The 13,804-nt window shown below is 35.4% G+C and overlaps 1 protein-coding gene across 1 annotated transcript; it reads left to right on the forward strand.

Annotated features, from left to right (window-relative positions):
• Positions 1-321: 321 nt before the first annotated feature.
• Positions 322-11,150, forward strand: kcnj9 (potassium inwardly rectifying channel subfamily J member 9; the record flags this gene model as incomplete). The annotated part of the gene is made up of 7 exons (XM_079379235.1): positions 322-616; positions 908-1,121; positions 2,376-2,577; positions 5,400-5,592; positions 5,750-5,947; positions 6,035-6,165; positions 10,875-11,150. 7 exons carry the CDS (start codon positions 322-324, stop codon positions 11,148-11,150), a joined length of 1,509 nt encoding a protein of 502 aa, XP_079235361.1.
• Between the last annotated feature and the right edge of the window lie 2,654 nt (positions 11,151-13,804).

Consider the following 13,804-nt stretch of genomic DNA (forward strand, 5'->3'; position numbering starts at 1 on the left):
AGTGAATGAAAGGCAAGGTTGAAATGAACGCTGAGCAATAATAAGCAGTGAAATAAAACCGTTTCCATTTTTGGTGGTTGCAAATTACTTTGATATTCTGAGAATGTCATCAGAGAATGTTATAAAACTTTCAGCCCATTGGTAAAACTTGTTAATTAGGACTTTTTCGATTTTATCAGTGTCTATCTGTGTCTCTCTCACTGTCTTTTTTTGCAGAAATCAAACAAAGGCACAAATGAAACTCTGCGACTGAGAATAAGGCACTGAGAAACATTGTTACCACACACATATTCACTTATTACTTACGCACACACACACAGTATGGCACTGGACAACACCGGCTTCTCCTCGTGCCCCGAATCCCTGGCCGTCCCGGTTCCTGAGAAAGGGGAGGAGCCTGTGCAGGAGGCCCCAAAGGATGCTCCGCCCACCGATGGACAGAACACATTTGAGGAGCTGGGGAATGTCGTAACCACGGAGACAGCCCCACCCACACAGCCATCGACCAATAACAACATGTCCTTTCAGGACAAGATGGCTGCGAGGGAGGCGCAAGCCAATCAGCCCCGGAAGAAACTTCAGGGGGCGGGGCAAGAGAGGGGCAGGTTCGGATGGGGTAAGACTCAATCACTTTAGATGATGTAGGAGTCGGTGGCTGTCAAAGATTTAGTTCTGTTACCTGTAATGAAACAGACTGACCTACTCTAACACCTCTACAGGAACATAATGTCACTGTTCTTCTGCTTATCAGTTTAGTTTGACCATTTCTTAGTTTTTGGATGTGTCTCACTCAGTTTTACTTCATCACTTTTTTTAATATGGATTGTCGTAAGCTACTCAGTGACGGTATTTGTCTACTTTTTATGTCCTTTTTTACTCGCTCTAATTTTCCTGTGTTTCTCTCCAGGGCGCAGCAAGCGTAAGAGGCAGCGCTATGTGGAGAAGAACGGCCGCTGTAATGTGCAGCACGGTAACATGCGCGAGACGTACCGCTACCTGACGGATATCTTCACCACTCTGGTGGATCTGAACTGGCGATGCTCTCTGCTGGTCTTTGTCATGGCGTATGCAGTCACTTGGCTCTTCTTTGGAGCAATATGGTACCTCATTGCATACTGCAGGTATGAAGAACACACAAACATGCAGTTTTATATCCTTTAACCTTTTAAACCATAAGACTCTATTTTTGGATGCCAAATCAGACCCCCCCCCCCCAGTAAATAAAGAATCCAGAATATATTTGTGACAATTGGTAACAATTGGCTATAATATAATATATTTATTAAACTTGTATACATTATTTTACAAGAATGTTTTGAAGCATGTAAAATTGTAGGTGTATATATATATTTATTTATACACACACATGACCCTGGACCACGTAACCAGTCATAAGTAGCATGGGTATATTTGTAGCAGTAGCCAACAACACATTGTATGTGTCAAAATTATCGATTTTTCTTTTATGCCAAAAATCATTAGGAAATATATAATTTAGGAAATAGTAAATATATCAAAACTTTGCTAAGAACTTCATTTGGACAACTTTAAAGGCAATTTTCTCAATATTTTAATTTTTTTGCAATCTCAGATTCCAGATTTTCAAATATTTGTATCTTTACCAAATATTGTCCTGTCCTAACAAACCATACACCAGTGGAAAGCTTATTTATTCGGATGAAGTATAAATCACAGTTTCAAAAAATTAACCCTTATGACTGGAGATGTGTTGTTGGTGTACAATGTGCTGTTGGCTACTGCTACCCATGCTACTTATGACTGGTTTCGTGGTCCAGGGTCGTGTGTATATATATATATATATATATATATATATATACACACACATACACACACACACACACATATATATTTATAGCACATAATATTATGAAATTTCAGTCTTTCTACTTCAAAATTTCATGTTTAATTAAATGTTACTTGCCGTTTCTTTGTATTTTTGTAAAAAATCACTAGGAAGTTCTGAATAAAATTTAGTTTTAAAGTATTTTTTCAGTGTATGTAAATAATACTTAAATAACAGGTATCATAAAGAAAATCAGAATGGTTTTTGATATTGGCAAAAATATAAATCACTTCTTCCCTGAGGAATACTTCTCAATCAAGTTTTCTGCTCATAGCTGCAGTGGATTTGTGTCGTCCACATTCTGTCATTTTTGTCCATGCTAGATATGAACACAGTTAATCTGTGTGGGTGGACACTTGAGAACAAGCGCTCCGGTTTGCTCTGAAAGATGCAAGAGCCAATTTACTAAAGGAGACTGCGTGATTTAAAAAAAGACAAGGACACATTTTCACAAACAAAACATCTTTGTTGCTGTTGGATGATCTCTCTCCCTTCCTCTTTCTTATGGCAGGGGTGATCTGGATCATTTGGAGGACGAGGCGTGGACTCCATGTGTCAATAATGTTAATGGATTCATCTCTGCTTTTCTTTTCTCCATTGAAACCGAGACGACCATTGGCTACGGTTACCGTGTCATCACTGACCAGTGTCCAGTGGGCACCATGTTACTCCTGCTACAGGCCATACTGGGATCTATGGTCAATGCATTCATGGTAAGATCAAATATACGCTACTTTCCACAAAAACATGGTGCACTTTGGCATCCAATTGCTTTTTAAAATAAGGTAAAAGAGTCACGAATTTTGTGTTTTTGCTGTGCAATCTATTTTTCTATCTACTTTGCTGTGCAATTATATTTTCTACATTTTTATAAAAAATTGTAATGCTGACTCCATTAATCAAACCCAGCCATTATAAGAATAACAACAAAAAATGAATTAATAATATGCTACCTTTATATTATTAATATTAGTATTATGTAATATTATTAATATCAATACTTAACATTATTTAATACAAATACTATTTTATTTATAAAAATGACAATATATTCTGTAATTTTTTATCTTAATTTTGCAACTGTATTATTTTGACATTTTCTTTTATCAAAAATATTATTACACTGAACAGATTTATAAACGCAACACTTTTGTTTTTGCCCCCATTTTTCATGAGCTGAACTGACTGAACTGACTGACTTTTTCTATGTACACAAAAGGCCTTTTATTGTGGCCAGCCTAAGGCACACCTGTGCAATAATCATACTTTCTAATCAGCATCTTGATATGCCACACCTGTGAGGTGGATGATTTATCTCTGCAAAGGAGAAGTGCTCACTAACACAGATTTAGACAGATTTGTGAACAATATTTGAGAGAAATAGGCCTTTTGTGTACATAGAAAAAGTCTTAGATCTTTGAGTTCAGCTCATGAAAAATGGGGGCAAAAACAAAAGTGTTGCGTTTATAATTTTGTTCAGTATAATAATGTTATCTATATATTTTTATGGCATTAGTATATACTTGGTAAAACCTCAAGTCCCTATGTGTGTACTGTACTGTATGTACATAATTATGTATTTTTTTTACCTTCATTTTGAAACACTGTTATTTAGATTTTTTTTTTAATTACTTATTTATTTTTTTCATCTGTATTCTGTATTATTTTAGAAAATAACAAAATCACACATATGGGTGCATGTCTCAGATTTTGGTAACAGGGTTGCAAAATAAATAGAAAATTAAAGCACATATAATATTTAGTTTACCTCCTGAGGTTGATGATTTTGTGACGGTTAAGCATCTCTTTTCACTGCCTAATTGTTAAAAATAATAATTGTTTTGAGGTACATTTGAAGTACTATTTGCACTCTTTTTGTAGAAAGTGCCGCATGATTGCCATGTATGATGTGGTCTGGAAAAGCAGTGTTTTTCATTGCACGTGCCTTTGGTTTGTTGATCTGTGCTCTACTGAGTTATATCATCCATAACCAAGAGCAAATGTGTCATGCCTTTTGGAGCACAGATGTGTGTACCCTTTCCCTCTGTTTCTGTGTCTTTCCTTTTCTCCTTTTCTAATTCTGTCCCTTTTGCCAAATTCAACCCCCTTTGCAATCTCTTTTCTGGCCTATTTTGATGTATTTTTGTGGTTATGATGAGTTCATTTATATCTCTATGTCCTGGTTTAAATGTTGCCCCCAGGGGCTGCTTTCACACACACACACACTTGAACACAACACATACTCTCTCTAAATGCCATGTCCTCTAGTATCTGCTTTTCTAAACCCAGATTAACGGATTAAATTAATTTTCACTTTATTTTTAATTAGTGGGGTTTGTGAAGGCAAACATACAAACAAACTCATATTTGGGGTTAGAGATTTGAGTACTAATCTCTATTTAGCATTAAACTTTATAAACTTTTACATATCATTCATAATTGTCCTCAAATCATGTGGTTGTTGTGCTGCTTTTTTCCAAAGTCACCAAATTTTCACCCGCCGAATGAAAAAAAAAAAATATATATATATTTAGTAACTTTGACTTTAATGTGATAGCAGTCCATTCAAAATGACATATTTGATGCTTTTTCAAAGTACTGAAATATATATTTTCCCTGTGTTTCCTTCCTGCTGTGTGAGCTACTGAAATGAGCTGTACTATGAAACAGCCAATCAGAGCAGAGCTCAACATTGAGCAGCACTGTGAAACAGCCAATCAGAGCAGAGCTCAACATTATTATTCATGACCCTTCCAAATAAGGTAATAACAGATCATATCATTCTAGGGAGAAATCCTAGGGTTGTAAATGAACATGTAAAACCGTTTCTGGAGAATTTTTGCCCTTACCTAAGCCACATACTTTCTATGTAGAGATCAGCGAACGATTTAAAATATTGTATCAATGCATTCTATAGCACCTTTAAAAAAGGACACTGTTAATTGATTTTCTAATGAGTTGTGAATAAAACAAAGGCTATTGGAATGTTTTACTTGAAAATACTATTTCAGTCTTTCTTAAATGTGTTACTGTTTCTTTGTATTTTTTTATTATTATTATTCACTAGAAATTTAAAATAGATCCAAGATAAACTTCAACTTATTTTATTTCAGTTGGACTGAAAAAAAATTGGTGTAAGGTTTATATACTAAAATTACTATCTTAAATAATTAATTAATGCTAAATAGAAATATATAAAAAAACTTATAAAAAAAGAACTCATTAATAAAACTTCAACTAAAAGTAAAATAAAAACTGCTCGTTTGAAGTATGAATAAATATACTGAAAAATTTGTAGAAATAATTTTCACTCAGAAATTGCTAGTAAATTTCACAAATAGTTACTAAGAAATGGTAGGTAACACATTTAATTAACATGAGATTTTGAGATTTTATTTTCTTGGAAAAAACAAAATACTCCAATAATCTTTGTTTTATTTAAAAAAAATTTTTTTATAGTATGTAAACAACACCTCTGAGCTGGACTCAGAAAAAGTAAAAATCACCTAGCTTCTTTCTCTCCTTCTGCCACTAGGTTGGTTGCATGTTTGTGAAGATCTCCCAGCCGAATAAGCGTGCCGAGACATTGGTGTTCTCTCGTAATGCTGTCATCTCATTGCGGGATGACAAGCTGTGTTTGATGTTTCGCGTCGGGGACTTGAGATCCTCCCACATTGTGGGCGCCAACATGAGAGCCAAGCTTATCAAATCCAAACAGACACAAGAGGGTAAGACAGCATTCACCAGCCTCAGACTCATCTGCAACATCAGCAGCCTCACATGCACTTACTGATGAAGTGGCGCCACCTGCCGGTTATATCATACAAAGACATGGTGTGAACATTCTCTAATCAGAACTGTTTGTTTTGTTGTCTTTCTCTTTAGGTGAGTTTATACCACTGGATCAGACGGATATCAGTGTGGGTTTTGAGACGGGGGATGATCGTCTCTTCCTGGTGTCTCCGTTGGTGATCTCTCACGAGATCGATGCCCGCTCTCCATTCTGGGATGTGTCACAAGCACAGCTGGAGAAAGAGGACTTTGAGATTGTGGTCATCTTGGAGGGGATGGTAGAAGCTACAGGTACATACACTAATACTCAGGTTTATCATGCGAAATGTGTTGTATTGATTTGTGTTTAGTAATCGACGGGTATATTCTGATCTACAGGAATGACCTGTCAGGCACGGAGCTCTTACTTGGCTGAAGAGCTGTTATGGGGTCACAGGTTCAGTCCCATGATGTTGCTGGCCGAGGGATTTTTTGACATTGATTATGGGGCTTTTCACCACACATTTGAGGTATGTGGTGTACAATGGGAATTTCTAATTGGTCCATTTGAGATTCTGCTGTACACTTTCAGAGGCAGACAGTAGTGAGGTATTTTTTTACTTTACTCAAGTATATTTAAAAAATACCTGTAGTTTATCAGTGTTTTTATATGGAAAGCTTTACTTCACTACATTCCAAAGCATAATGTCATACTTTTTACTGCACTACATTTCATAAATAAAAGTTGTTGTTTGTTTTACCTTTAATACTTAAGAACATTAAAAATGTAGTACTTTCTTGTACTCAAGTAAATCTTTGAATTACTTTTACTTGAGTAAAAGTAAGAGAGTAATAGATTTCTAATTATACAACCCGAATTCTGGAAATTTTAAAATTTGAATAAAATTAAAACTAAAAGATTTTCAAATCTCATGAGCCAATATTCTATTCACAATAGAACATAGAGAACATAACAAATGTCTAAACTGAGAAATTGTACACTTTTATCCACTAAATGAGCTCATTTCAAATTTGATGCCTGCTACAGGTCTCATAAAAGTTGGCATGGGGGCAACAAAGGGCTGAAAAAGCAAGACATTTTGAAAAGATTCAGCTGGGAGAACATCTAGCAACTAATTAAGTTCATTGACATCAGGTCTGTAACATGATTAGCTATAAAAGGGATGTCTTAGAGAGGCAGAGTCTCTCAGAAGTAAAGATGGGCAGAGGCTCTCCAATCTGTGAAAGAATGCGTAAAAACATTGTGGAATACTTTAAAAACAACATTCCTCAACATCAAATTGCAAAGGCTTTGCAAATCTCATCATCTACAGTGCATAACATCATCAAAAGAATCAGAGAAACTGGAGAAATCTCTGCGTAAGGAACAAGGCCGAAGAGCTTTGTTGGATGCTTGTGGTCTTCGGGCCCTCAGATGACACTGCATTACTCATCGGCATGATTCTGTCATTGACATTACTAAATGGGCCCAGGAATACTTCCAGAAACCTCTGTTGGTAAACACAATTCGCAGTGCCATCTGTAGATGCCAACTAAAGCTCTATCATGCAAAAAGGAAGCCATAAGTGAACATGGTCCAGAAGCGCCATCGTGTCCTGTGTTCCAAGGCTCATTTAAAATGGACTGTTTCAAAGTGGAAAAGTTTTCTATGGTCAGACAAGTCCAAATTTGACATTCTTGTTGGAAATCATGGACGCCATGTCCTCCAGACTAAAGGTCTTTCCACACCGAGCGCGAAAAAGCTAAACGAATTTCGCACGCGATGACGCGCTGGAATAAACAACAGCTTCCTAAGCATGCTTCCACAAAGACCGCGAACATTCGTGCACCGAAAAAGCGAATGTTTTTTTTTCGTCCAGTCCGACGAATCTTTTCAGTTTCGCAAAGCGAAAACACGGGCCGTACAATAACATTTGAGCTAGGATCACGTGACCAGAGCAGCTGCTGTTGCACGAAAGGGTGGCGCTGTTTCGAAAACTAATGTAAACAAACAAAGAAGAAGAGTGGATGATGAGTTCTTGTTATCGTTGGAATTTGAGAACAGATTTATTCTCACATGTTCTTCATACAGAATATAATTTCTAATAATTCTCCATTGAATCATGTGATCTGTTGAGCACCGTCCGTTTTCTTCCACGTGCGCGAGTGTTATGAGTCGTTCACTCTCTAGATCTTCCGTATTAAAAAATAAAATAGAGTGAAACATTTTTCTGCACATGAAATATGAATGCAGATAGACATGATTATGACAATACAATTTCTGTATGTGTTTTGTATCCAGCTCATAGTATTTTTTTCATAGCAATAAAGGATGTTTATGACTAATATTAACAGTGTAGCGTTATTAAACAAACAAAGAGTGCATGTGTCTGCTTATTATTATAGAATCAAAATCAACTATAAATCACAATTAGAAGTCATTACAAGCACTCGATGATGGTTTAAAGTGGGTAAGCAAATACATTAATAATTAAATACATTTTCAAGTGTTGATGCTTATTGTACTTCTAATTATATTTTTTTAGGATGTAGCCTATTCTTGTAAGCATTATAGATAGCTCGTGTTTCTGGTGTAGAACCAAACTTTGTTTATCTTAATTTAGATGTTAAATCCATATACGCGGATACATATCTGAGGAAAAATGCATAGTTGTTCGGCGCCCCCTAGCATGCAGCCGTGAATTAGCAGAAGGCGAACATTCATTTCGCGCTCGGTGTGAAAGCAACGTTCGTTCGCTTTTTCGCATCATGCGCAGTGTGGAAAGGCCTTAAGGAGGAGGGAGACCTTCCAGCATGTTATCAGCGTTCAATTCAAAAGCCAGCATCTCTGATGGTATGAGGGTGCATAAGTGCATACAGTATGGGCAGCACGCATGTTTTGGAAGGCAGTATGAATGCTGAAATGTATATAAAGGTTTTAGAGCAACATATGCTCCCCTCCAGATGACATCTATTTCAGGGAAGGCCTTGTGTATTTCAGCAGGACAACGCAAAACCACATACTACAGCTATTACAACAGCATGGCTTCATAGTAGAAGAGTCCGTGTGCTGAATTGGCCTGCCTGCAGTCCAGATCTATCACCTATAGAGAACATTTGGTGCATCATTAAACAAAAAAAAAATATGTCAAAGACGACCACAAACTCTTCAGCAGCTGGAACTCTATATCAGGCAAGAATGGGACCAAATTCCAACACCAAAACTCCAGAAACTCATAACCTCAATGCCCAGACGTCTTCAAACTGTTTTGAAAAGAAGAGGAGATGCTACACCATGGTAAACATGCCACCATCCCAACTATTTTGAGACCTGCAGCAGGCATCAAATTTGAAATGAGCTCATTTTGTGCATAAAATTGTAAAGTTTTTAATTTTAAACATTTGTTATGTTATCTATGTTCTATTGTGAAAAAAAAAAAATATTGGCTCATGTGATTTGAAATTCTTTTAGTTTTCATTTTATTCAAATTTAAAAAAATGTCCCAACATTTCTGGAATTCAGGTTGTATTTAATATGAAATGTAGTGCAATAAAAAGTACAATATTATTCTTTGGAATGTTGTGAAGTAAAGTTTTCTAAAGAAAAACATTCTGATAAAGTCCAGACACTTTTCTTTCTGATAAAGTCCAGACACCAGTACTTTTAAAGCGGAGTAAAAATACTTCACTACTGTCCGCCTCTGTACACTTTTAAAAATAAAGTTCTTTATTGGCATCTATGGCTCCATGAAGAACCGTTAATATTCACAGAGCTTTTCCACAAATGATTCTTTATAGTGGAAAAGGTACTTTAGATTACATAAAATGTTCTCTGCATAAAAAAAAAAAAACGAAAAAAAAAAAAACAGTTGCATCAAGAACTTTCTTTTCTTTGGGGAACCAAAAATCTATTGCTATGAAACCTTTTTTTAAAAGTATAATGATGCTAAACTTAATTTGCATGCATTTAGTTGTTTGGTGAGTAGCTGTATCAGCATATCTGGGTTTCATTTTGCAGTTTGCATCATCTCTCATATAGTTTTCCCCTAAATCCCTTACAAAATTTTCAATTAACTCATATATGTTGATACCACCGTATTAGCTTCAGAGTCTCTGTAATAATCATCTGTCTGTACAAGCCTGACCAGCACTTTATTATTAAGCAGACCCAGAAATATCTATCTTTACTTTTGGGATTTTATGTGCGCAATCTAATCCATCCAAAGCTACAATAAACCATTTTATATTATATTAAAAAAGGGAAATAATATTGTGATATCTAGGTAATATTGAATTTTATTAAATTAATATTTACATTTAAATGTTTTTATGTGGAGTAACAAATGTGCTCAAATATACAGTTTTCTATAAAATAATTTATGTTGAAACCACTGTATTAGCTAGTTCAAAGGCTCTGTAATAATCATCTGTCTGTGCAAGGCTGACCATCACTTTATTATAGAGCAAAATCAGAGAGATACTGTATCTCTTTACTTATGGGACTTTATGTGCGTATTGGATCAAAAATTCTACATTAGTTGTTGCTATAGTTTTGGATGAGTCATAAATGCACATCACTGGAAGAAATTTAACTACTTACACAATCACATTCTCACTTTCGATCCATTGGCCCAAAGAGTATTTTTGTATAAATCTAAAATAACCATTTAAACGAATGAATGAATTAATAAATAAGTAAATAAATAAATAATATTGTGATCATTAGTTGATATTTATCAAATGTTTTAGATAATTAGAAAATTATTTAATTTTATTTAATTAATAAACCATTTTAATTTATTTAAAGAAATACTGTCATTATATGTAGTTAATATTTATTTTTTATTGATATTTATATATAGATGTTTATGTACATTTTTAAATAAATATTGTGATAATTAGTCAATATTTATATTTAAGAATATTTGAGAATTCGTTTTTTTTATTATTTTTTATTAATATTTATATTTAGGAATTTCATTTATTTATTTATTTTTAAAATATGTGACCTTGGACCACAAAACCAGTCATAATGGTCAATTTTTCAAAATTTACAAAAAGGAAAAAAAGGGAAATTTACAAAATATCTCCATGGAACATCATGATTTTTGGCATAAAATAAAAATCAATAATTTTGACCCTTACAATGTATTTTTAGCTATTGCTACAAATATACCCCGACTTGGTTTTGGACAAATGCTTTAAATAACTAACTAAAGTTGTTTATGATCTTTTAAAGGTGGACACGCCCTCCTGTTCTGCGAGAGAGCTGGCATTGGCTACCGCCCGTTTGGACGCTCATCTTTATTGGTCGATTTCCAGTCGGCTTGATGAAGAGAAATGGGAGGGGCCTAATCTGACTGAGCAAACAGCGAAGTCCACCGATTCAGAATCTGTCAGGAAGGGAGACGGGCCAACATTTACTGTGGGCGGAGTTACAAATACCCAGGACCAATCGGTTGTGGGAGAGCAGAACGGCAGTGTGACCACTGACCAATCAGAGTCTGAGGCTTAAAAGGATGCAAGAATGTAAAAAGGTACGGAAAATCTTCGAAGGAGAACCACAGTATATGTAAATGTAACTTTAGTCTGGATTGTTCAGCGATCCAAGCCTCCTTCTTCGAGTTAGAGTTTTTAAATGTATAGTCGTTAATGCCTGGCATAGAATACTTTCCCCAAGGGGGAAATCCTAGCATCTCCTTGCTGTGTTTTCAGTCAGATTAAATCTTCACTTTTGATGTTTTACAACAACGCTGCCTTTGAATTCACACAGTAGCTCTATTTCAAAAAGTAGTAAGATGCCTCACTGTCTGCCGTCTACTTAGACATCATCCTAACTTAAATAAAACCTGTGAAGGACACATGCGGTGTTGCCTTAAAGCAGGGGTGCCCAACTCTGTTCCTGGCGATCGACTGTCCTGCAAAGTTTAGCTCCAACTCTAATCAAACAGTTGGAACTAAACTTTGCAGGACAGTCGATCGCCAGGAACAGAGTTGGGCACCCCTGCCTTAAAGGGAAAATTCTGTCTTAATTTTACTCACCCTCATGTTGTTCCAAACCTTCTGCTGACAGAAAAGAAGATATTTTTAAGAATATGAGTAATCAAACTCTTTCTGTTCCCTATTGACTTCCATCGTGTTTTTTCCAACTAATGGCTAACAGCAACAACATTCTTCAAAATATCTTCTTTTGTGAAGAAAGAAACTCATGCAGGTTTGGAATAAGTGGAGTAAGTGACATAATATTCATTTTTGGGTAAACAATCCATTTTAATGTGACTTAAACATAGGCAACTCGCCAGGTTTTGAACCAAGCTAACATGTCTGTCATGCCAATCATTTGAGTAAACTTAACCGTCTTTAACGTTTCACTGCCTTTCTTTCTTAAGTGTTCAGCCAGAGCGGTACTATTTTTAAAACAATCTTTCTTTTAGAACAAGTCAGTGCAAGTTGTCACGTTGGCTAGTTTCACATGTACCTGAAAAAGAAGTGAACGTGTTACTATGGCGACATTACATTCCAATTTGCAACATCACAGCAGAGTTTAGCTTTAGTTTCTTAAGAGTCAGCCGGTGGTAAATTTAGTACACATTCACGACTGCCGAACAGCCTGGGAAAGTCATGCCATTATGTGAGTGGATCTAGAAGATAAATGGCTTAAATGGATTCAAATACCATAGATATTAAATGCTATTAGGTCATTGCAACTTTTCAACTTCCTAATTAAATCAATGTAGAAATTAACATCATCTTGTGATTGATCAGCTGTTTGAATGCAAACACACTGCTATTCTTTGTATCTCTTATTTATGGAGTTCAAATGTGTTCTTGGCAACAAATAACTCATTGCTCTGTTACTGCTGCTGATTGAAGAAATTAACCAGTGAATATTTCAAACACTTCAACAGGCCATTTTTGGCACATTAACTAATATGGTGCAACCAGGGACGTCTTAAACCAGCTGGTCATGGTCTCTTCCCATGCTGGTCCGGACTGGTTTGTGGATGATCTTTCTGGTGAAGCTGGTTAAGTTAGTCAAGAGGTTTGGTCCAATAGTTTTTTTGGCATAAGCTTTATTTGAGATCGAGCTGTACAAAGGAAACAAGCTTGACAAAAATAAGAGGACCAGTGAATTCTCCATATTTTCCATAGGCATACAACAAAAACATACAACCAAAATAAACCTAATAAAGAAAATGGGATATTAATGAAACGTCAACATCGCCGAATAAACAGGGTTTTTTTACAATCACAGAAATGTTCGAGTTAAAGGGAACAGTTGCAGTTGTCATTTTTAAAAGACTTTTAATAAGAAATAGATTTTGAAATATAAGAGTTTGTCAAAGGCTGAGTTTTATATATTTTTTCTGATGGTCTCTTTAATGCCAAAAGAGTTTAACACATAATTAATTAGTATTTCTCTCTTTTCTAGTTTCCTTTGGGACAGTAGTGTTTCTCAGTGTGATTATCAGTCCTACTTTATTATTATTCATCATATGTTGAAGAAACCAGTTTCATGTTAATTTTACACAATTATGCTGAAAACCTTCGATTCAATTCTATTCAAGTTTATTTGTATAGCGCTTTTTACTATACAAATCGTTGCAAAGCAGCTTTACAGGAAATTAAGTTTCTACAATATATTTATATGTTGTAGAAACTTAATATATTTAACTTATGGCAAAATTGGGTAATTCTGTATGTTGTCTGAGGGTTGACATCCTCTGAGGGGTTGGCATCATCTCTTCTTAAGGTGTTCCTAAGAGATTCCTAATTCCAGGTTACCAGAAACAGAGAAACAATAGAGACATAATTAGCGTAGCTGCATGCTGTTCCAACCAAAATTATTTGTTCAACCCAAGCTAAAGAATAATACATTACATTGACATGTAATGTAGATAGCACTGTCATGAGCGATGCACTAATGTGTGTTTGTGTAGAGTAATGTGTGTGTGTTACATAGAACAGTCAATCTGAACCTTTATTATTAATGAAAGCTTTTAATGTATCATTATATAAACTCAATTCAATTTCAGTATACTCACTTCAGAAGGGTAAAAGTTCAGAAGAGGTTGAATGAATTTAAGGTCCACCCACTAATATTTGTTTTCCTTATTCTGGTGTTGAAGTTCTCACTTTAGTGCCAGTGTAGAAATGTTTGCCAACATC

This window comes from Barbus barbus (assembly GCF_936440315.1).
Source record: "Barbus barbus genome assembly, chromosome: 26".
NCBI classification, from domain to species: Eukaryota; Metazoa; Chordata; class Actinopteri; order Cypriniformes; family Cyprinidae; genus Barbus; species Barbus barbus.